This window comes from Mus caroli, chromosome 2, assembly GCF_900094665.2.
Source record: "Mus caroli chromosome 2, CAROLI_EIJ_v1.1, whole genome shotgun sequence".
Classification (NCBI taxonomy): domain Eukaryota; kingdom Metazoa; phylum Chordata; class Mammalia; order Rodentia; family Muridae; genus Mus; species Mus caroli.
In genome coordinates, this window is record NC_034571.1 from 50,674,183 (window position 1) to 50,682,580 (window position 8,398).

General features: G+C 34.8%; 1 protein-coding gene across 1 annotated transcript in view; it reads left to right on the top strand.

The window, feature by feature from the left end:
* The window catches only part of Kcnj3 (potassium voltage-gated channel subfamily J member 3), a 161,903-nt gene extending 153,772 nt beyond the window's left edge, over positions 1-8,131 (top strand). Inside the window, exon 5 of the mRNA XM_021154362.2 lies at positions 5,322-8,131. Within this exon, the coding sequence (XP_021010021.1) occupies positions 5,322-5,908 (587 nt within the window). The 3' untranslated portion in view covers positions 5,909-8,131. The remainder of the gene's footprint in view (positions 1-5,321) is intronic.
* The last annotated feature ends 267 nt before the right edge of the window (positions 8,132-8,398 follow it).

An 8,398-nucleotide genomic window follows, 5' to 3' on the forward strand; every position in this document is an offset into this window, starting at 1 on the left:
TAACTAAGGAAGTGAAAGATCTGTATGATAAAAACTTCAAGTCTCTGAAGAAAGGAATTAAAAAAGATCTCAGAAGATGGAAAGATCTCCCATGTTCATGGATTGGCTGGATCAACATTGTAAAGATGGCTATCTTGCCAAAAGCAATCTACAGATTCAATGCAATCCCCATCAAAATTCCAGTTCAAATACTCTTAATACTCTTTTCCATTTCTTCTTTGACTACATAGTGCAATTAGATAGAGAGTCAATATAAGCATAGTTATTAAGAACCTGCCTTTTTAGGTCCTGTGTCTTCAGTTCAGCCTCAACTCCCGCTTGATTATATCATCTTCCCATGATGTATTTTTACTTATAAAATTTGGAAAAGCTATACTACTATCTCAAGAATGTATAAGTATTGTGAGGACTGGGGTAATACAGAAAGTGCTTAGTCAGGTATTTGGCATGTGCACCTACATATATTATTAATACATGGCTTCAATAGTAGGAATTTTCTTGTTAATGATAAAAATTTAAATTACAACAAAACTATCTCAATGGTTTCCTAGAAAGCCACATAATGTGGCTGAAAACTAATGTCTACCTGGAGTAATATTCCATAGAAAACCATAAGCCATACCAAAGAAGGGGAGAAACTTAAATGGAGAGAGTGAGGTAAATAAAATCATAAAATGTTAACTTTGTGGATATTGACCTTCATGGGTGTAGTGAGGTTCTACCACATCTAGAGTTGAAAGCAAATGTTTTGCTGTTCCTAATAGTTAGGTGCTTGTAGACATTGTTTGTGCAGTGCCCCCTGTATGGTGTTCACTGAGAAAGAAGTTGGTGTACTGCTCCACTATGTACAATTAATTCTACTCACAACAGACTGGGATGTGAGAAGCAACAGTTTTAAGAAGAAGTAAAGGAGATGGATTTGGTTGCCCACTGTACAACTACCTTGTTATCAAATTCTCCTAAAGCCCTCTAAGCTGCTTTTACTTTATGAACTACAGACAACATAATCCTCTCATGACACTATCTAGAGGTTGGAAGTGTCTGTGGTGTTTAGTGATATAGTGACTAGTTCTCCTTCCTCCATAACGACAATTTTTATCTCATGTGCACCTGAAAATCTGTAGTATTGTCTGAATGAAGTGAAAAGCTTGATACATTGGCAATAGAGAAAACTAATGTTCAAAGCCATTGGATATCAGCAATTATTTTTAATTGTCAACCTATGAACAATTAAAATATTTTTAAAAAATTTTATTTAAAAACTATTGACCAATATAATCTGCATATTCCCCTCTCACAAGTCCTCCCAGCTTCTGTTCACCCAATCCACTAATTCCATCTTCTTTCATTCTTTCATTCTCTCTCTCTCTCTCTCTTTCTATATATATATATATATAAAACAAACATCAAAATATGGAAACCATGGCAGTCCTAGCACTACTAAAGAAACTATAATAAACTTCCCATAGAGTTTCCCTGGGTATATCAATGACACTCCAGGACACACCTCATTGCACGAGTAGCTGGCTTATAAGCAAACTCCAAATTTTTGCCTTAAATCTATATTTTAAGTTAAATCTATATTTTAAGTTATATTACTCATATTCCTACCTTTTATTTTTTTTTCAAAATTTTTAATCTACATGTGTTTCATGGATGGAGAGCCTCGGTGTGAACATTCTGTTTTTATTAAAAAGACTTTCAGTAAGTGATGACTAAATCTACCAAAATATCCCATTAATAATACCAAGAAAAGTGTTCAACACATTAGATTTTCTTTTTCTGTTCCTACCATGCTTTCACCTCCATCTGTACTTTCTTGGCTGTAAGAACACACAGGACATCCATGTTCACAAAATCCTTAGCTCTAATATCCAGTCTTACCTTGGATTATTACTAATTTGAATCTAAATGTGGATAATGATGAGTAAGCTTTATGTTGGATAACAGAAAAATACACATGTTGCCCATTCCTTGCCTTGAGCAATGAATCAACATGTACTTGAGAACCCAATTCATTTTTAAAATCTACCCCAAACTAGTATCTTACAAAATAAAATGCAAACTTTAATTGAAGAGCTTTAAAGTAGTTATAATTATGTTTTCTAAGAATATGCATGCATTATAGCATCTTTCCTTCTAGAATGCTCTATCATTCCATTATTTTTCTTAGTTAGACTATTCAAAAATACACCACACTTATTTCATGGCCGAAGATACCAGCTGAATTAACATAATTGCAGGTGAATACAGTCATTCAAAGGTACTATGTGACTGCACCTCTCAGTTGGCTAGATAACTGTTTACATGTTTTAACCAGATTCCAGACTGGAACAAATGTGGTGAAAATCAACATGAGTTCATCCCTGTGGAAACTGGCGAAGCAGCAGATGCTGCTGCTGGAAATAGCTAGGACTTCAGCATCTTTGGATGAAAAACATCTTGTGAAAAAAAATGTTCCATGCATTGATTCAGAGATTAAAAAGGGTATATCTTATTGTTTAATGTGTTTTATTCCAGGAGAATTATAAATTTAGAACTGTAAATGCAATGCAGACAACATTTTTGGAATTTCCTATAGCCAATCATTTACCCTAGCCCAAGGTCACATCTTCCACCTAATTCCACATTCATTAGAACAACAGGTCTGAGAATTTTGAGGTGAAAATGACAAAGCTTGGTATTATTACAGGTCCTTAATTAAAGTGTCAGATTATGACTAATTCAGTCATTTCCCATCGTTTCTGCTGACAGAGAAAGGGCCTAGATAAGTCACAAACAGTTGGCAGAATGCGCTTAAAAATGGCATAACCACACGACTTATTATAAGAGTTATTATGGAGGTGGAGAAGAAAGTGAGAGTAAAGGGTCAGAAAGAACAATCAACCACATTGGTGACTATTTTAACAACATTCCCTCAGAAAAAGATATATAAGCAAGCAAGCAAAAATAATAATCTACAGTAGAATACAAGTGTTCATCCATCAAGTATTAAGTGTTTAACCTAATTGTTGGAGAATAAGAAACTTGGTTAAAATGGGAATTTCGGGAAAATATCACCACTTTCATTTCAATATCACTTGTGTAAAATACATTGATAGTTTTGTTCCATTGAAATCATAAGAATGATTTTGTAACTCCAAACCGAATGGCTTCTTTTAAGGATGATATTAAAGGATATGTCAGTATTATTTGCTGTATTATTTAGTATATAGAACATTTATTCGTCTGGGTAGTTTTACTTCAAATTTCTGAAAAAATAACAAGAAATATATCAGGGAATTTCTTTTTTAGATTTTATGATAAAATGACTGTACAATACAATATTGTCCTACAAATTATTTCAGAAGGCATTGTACATATGTTTGGAATACAAAATGATGTTATCTCTACTAGTGTGTATAAACCTAGAAGTTACTTTTGAACTTTTTAGCTTAAGACATGATTATAGAGAGGGATTTTCCTGACACAATATTTATTACAAATTGTAACTTTGTCACTGTCAGGCACATAAGTGTCATCTCAGTGTTAGAGTGATTACTGGATCTAGACTCAACTAAAACATTAAATGTAGAAAGGGCAAGGGAAGGATGGAAATAGAGAGGGAGGGAGAGAGAATGTGCTTGTCTGATAGAGGAGAGAAAGAAGCAGATTAAAAATATCAGCCTCTTAAGTGTGTTTTCCCATAAGTTTTTAACGCCTCTGAGCCCTGAGTTACTCATATTTATAATCACCAAAGCACATCTCCCTCACCGTATTGTAGAGAGGATAATAGTGAAAGGCAAGGATAACCAGCACAGTGTCTTCCATGACGTGGAAATGTATTTTCTGCATTAGAAAGTTTTGATCCCTTAAGGAGGATGGCATGCATTGATGACTATGAAGTGTCGTGTGACATAGGAGCCAATAATGCTCACTTACTAAGATTTTGGAGGGATTCAGTGAAAGACTTAACTTTTCTTCAGTATGGCTTTTTAAATGACAGACTTTAATCTCTGCTCCATGTAAGTACTGTGTGTGATTACTTTTCAGGTAACAGAAGGGCATGGTATTCGTTTATTCAAACTCCATCGGGCTATAAAACAGCAGAAATTACCTGTGTGATGTGAACCATTGGGAAAAAAAAAAGCAAGACGGACATTGCTCATTAGATAAAACTTGGTTCTAAAGGAAAATATGTTAACATTTTGCCTTGACATTTTTAATAGCAGAGAAGTCTGATAATAAAAATGGAGGAAAGCAATTCTTTCATTTTCTCATGAAAAATAATATGATTCGTATAAGAGTAAAATTTGACGTATGATTCTTAAATTGTAACGTTATTTTCAAATGGTGAATATTCAAAAATATACTGGTTAGATAATAACAATGTAAATAAATTATATTTGAAGAAAACAATATTGTGTATATCAGAGTACCATGAGTTGCATAATGTTCAAACAATATAATATATAAGTGGCATGGTTTTATATCTGGAATCCAGCATTACTTCCAGAAATCTTGAGAACAGAAAAGGAAAATGATGTATGCCAGGCCCGAAGTAACTATTTTATCATAAAATTTCCATGATTTTAACCAACATTCATACTGATCTTATGGACCTGAAAAGCAGAACTACCATGATGACTAGCTGTTGTTCAAACATAGAAATTACTCTGGTTTTGTTAATTTAATTATATATATAATAATTATTAAATTGTTAATTTAATTATATATATAATAATATTATATATATAATTAATATAAGTGTTTTGGTTTTCTTATCTCCTCTTGCTTATCACTAACTGAAGAAGAAAAAAAATGAACTCTTATTTATTTAAAGACAACCACATGATTTATTATGTTTCCACAGATGACTTTTACTTCTTGCTCACAGCATGAAACTTTGGATGTGTGTCTATTCTTTATATTATAGAAAGATATTCACAAGTTTGTAACTGTATTATCTTTACACTCTGGTGCTAGTTGGATTCAGAGCCAGATGTATATGGCCTATCACATTGCTTGTTAAATGATAATAATGATCATACAATTTCTCCTCCAGTTTCCTCATATAGACAAGTGTTTTGATGCTCTTCTATGTAAATTTTAGATTTCATTTGTGGATAAAGAGCTATGAATCATGGGAATCTGAGCATTTCCAGCACCTTGTGCGTTTCTGACGGAGGCGCGTATATACACTACAGCTCTAATACAGAGTCAAATTTTGAAACTCCAGTATGGTGTGGTCTACTTATATGAATGTGTGAGCAGAACAGACTCCTGCTTTTTTTCTGCTTCCACTGTGCATAATTCATTAAAAGATTTCTCTCTGCTTGCAGGAATGACTTGTCAAGCTCGAACATCATACACAGAGGACGAAGTGCTTTGGGGTCATCGCTTTTTCCCTGTAATTTCTTTAGAAGAAGGATTCTTTAAAGTCGATTACTCCCAGTTCCATGCAACCTTTGAAGTCCCAACCCCTCCTTACAGCGTGAAAGAGCAGGAGGAAATGCTTCTCATGTCCTCCCCTTTAATAGCACCAGCCATAACCAACAGCAAAGAAAGACACAATTCTGTGGAGTGTTTAGATGGACTAGATGACATTAGCACAAAACTTCCATCGAAGCTGCAGAAAATTACGGGGAGAGAAGACTTTCCCAAAAAACTTCTGAGAATGAGTTCTACAACCTCAGAAAAAGCCTATAGTTTGGGTGATTTGCCCATGAAACTCCAACGAATAAGTTCAGTTCCTGGCAACTCGGAAGAAAAACTGGTTTCTAAAACCACCAAGATGTTATCTGATCCCATGAGCCAGTCTGTGGCCGATTTGCCACCAAAGCTTCAAAAGATGGCTGGAGGACCTACCAGGATGGAAGGAAATCTTCCAGCCAAACTAAGAAAAATGAACTCTGACCGTTTCACATAGCAGATCATCACTTTAGGCATTATTTAATGTTTTGATTTAGTATTAGTCCAATATTTGGCTGATAAGATAATCCTCCCTATGAAATCTGAGAGGTCTATCCTAGTCTGGCAAATAGATCAGAGAACTCTTCATTGAAGTGTTGTTATTGTGCTGAACATAAATAAGTTATGAAGGGAGGACATCATAAGAAAGCTACTAGTCGGCATGTATTATCACATCAAGCATGCAATAATGTGCAAATTTTGCATTTAGTTTTATGGCATGATTTATATATGGCATATTTATATTGAATATTCTGGGAAAATATATAAATATATATTTGAAGTGGAGATATTCTCCCCATAATTTCTAATATATGTATTAAGCCAAACATGAGTGGATAGCTTTCAGGGCACTAAAATTACATACATACATACATACATACATAAATACATGCATATGCACAGACACATACACACAAATACTCATATATATAAAACATACCCATACAAACATATATATCTAATAAAAAATTGTGATGTTTTGTTCAAATTTGTATTTCTTGTGCATGTTTACTTTATTAGACTAGAAAGGCTGCTGGCATTGATTATGAATACCAAATATTTTAGCCTTAAATTATTTGTTACTTAAAAATCTGATTTAATGTTTTCTGCTGTTGCGGTCATGGAATCTTTCAACTGTACTTTACCATGAAAAGATAGCAGAGATTGGTGGTGTTTTTGACACCACAGAGACATCATTATTATGCATTTAATTTGTAAATTTTAGAGTGTGCTGGTACATAGTACACATCACTGAACTTTTCTTATGATTTTTAGAAGTCACTAGAACTTGGGTGGGGGAGGGGTTAATAAAAGTTAGTTAACTGATCGATTCTGAAGCTAACTAATATCTGGAATTTGGTTTTGTACTCTAATAAAATTATGAGCTCTGAACAAATGCTGAATCATTGGAACAGTCAGTAGCCAGCTTATTGTGACTATGTCAGAGTCTATGTGAAACTGACAGGGTAAACGGTGCCTGTGGCCAAATGAGTTGGTTGCCAATGTTTGCCTCTTTTTTCTGGATCTTTTGTCATCCATAAAGACTTGTAGATATTTCAGGAGACATGACAGCACAATGAAACAGATGATAAATTCTTTTGCTGGAAATGCATATGCCTAACAGAGACTCCCTTCACACTGTTCTCCTGTTTCTGGCATTTGTTGTGAAAGGAGAGACTATTTACTGGTCTAGAAACCTATTCCAGGTCTGTCACTCAGAATTTAGCACAGACCTGAGAGAAATTAATATCAAATGATCTGACAATGTTTGTACACTCAGGATTTTTTGGTTTTGTCTTGGTGTTGAACAATTCTTTTATTGTTGCCTTGAATCCCTGGCCTCAGAATAATTTTAGTGTTACTAGCTTTCAACCCCCAACATCTGGCTGGTATCAAACTTGATCAGTAGTATACCTTGAACACAAAGCTTAAGAATAAAGAGGTTTTTTTTGAAACTGCAGAAGTACTTCTTTGCATACTAACGTAGATTTTCCTATACAATTTTTGAGGGATTTGTAATAATCCAACCTGGCCCAGAATTGATTAACTTTTCATTAATATATAAATCACTGATGGTTGGTTTGAGCACACAGCATTCCTTATTGTTTAGTGATCCTGCGATAATTTTATTAGAGGCAAATTATTACATCTACAGTATATCATCCACTATATCTTCTGGCTACCTCTGTATCAACCAAATTCTGTAGGTGCAAACACATAACAGGGAATTACTACTGGAGAAATGATCAACATTAGCATCCATCCACTGTGAATCGAGCAGTTGCCCTACCCCTTGATCACCAAATGTTCTTATTTGCTACGTGGAGGTGATGAAATATTAGCAGACAGAAAAAGGGGACCAGTGGGTATCGTATATTTAGCAGTGGAGGAAGCTGCATAGATCATTTAGTCCAACACCTTAAAACTATACAGAGCCATAATATTCTTTGGAGAGTCATTTTAATTTGTTTTTGGTATTGCAAAGAACCAAAAACAAGCTCTCTGAATTTATTCATTTAACAAAACTTTTGCATGCCTTCTTTAACCTAGGCATTGTTTTTTTTTTTTAGTTTAGTTCCTGGGGATTTAGACATGTACACGGTATCAGCAAGAGAGAGAGAGAGAGAGACAGACAGACAGACAGACAGACAGACAGACAGACAGAGACAGACAGAGAGAGACAGAGAAACAGAGAGAGACAGAGAGAGACAGACAGACAGACAGACAGACAGAGACAGAGAGACAGAGACAGACAGAGACAGAGAGACAGAGAGACAGAGACAGACAGAGACAGACAGAGACAGACAGAGACAGAGAGAGAGACAGAGAGGCAAACACAGACACAGAGAGAGACACAGAGAGACAGAGAGACACAGAGAGAGACAGAAAACAGTTAGAGAGACAGAGACAAAGACACAGAGACAGAGTGAGACACAGAGAGAATATC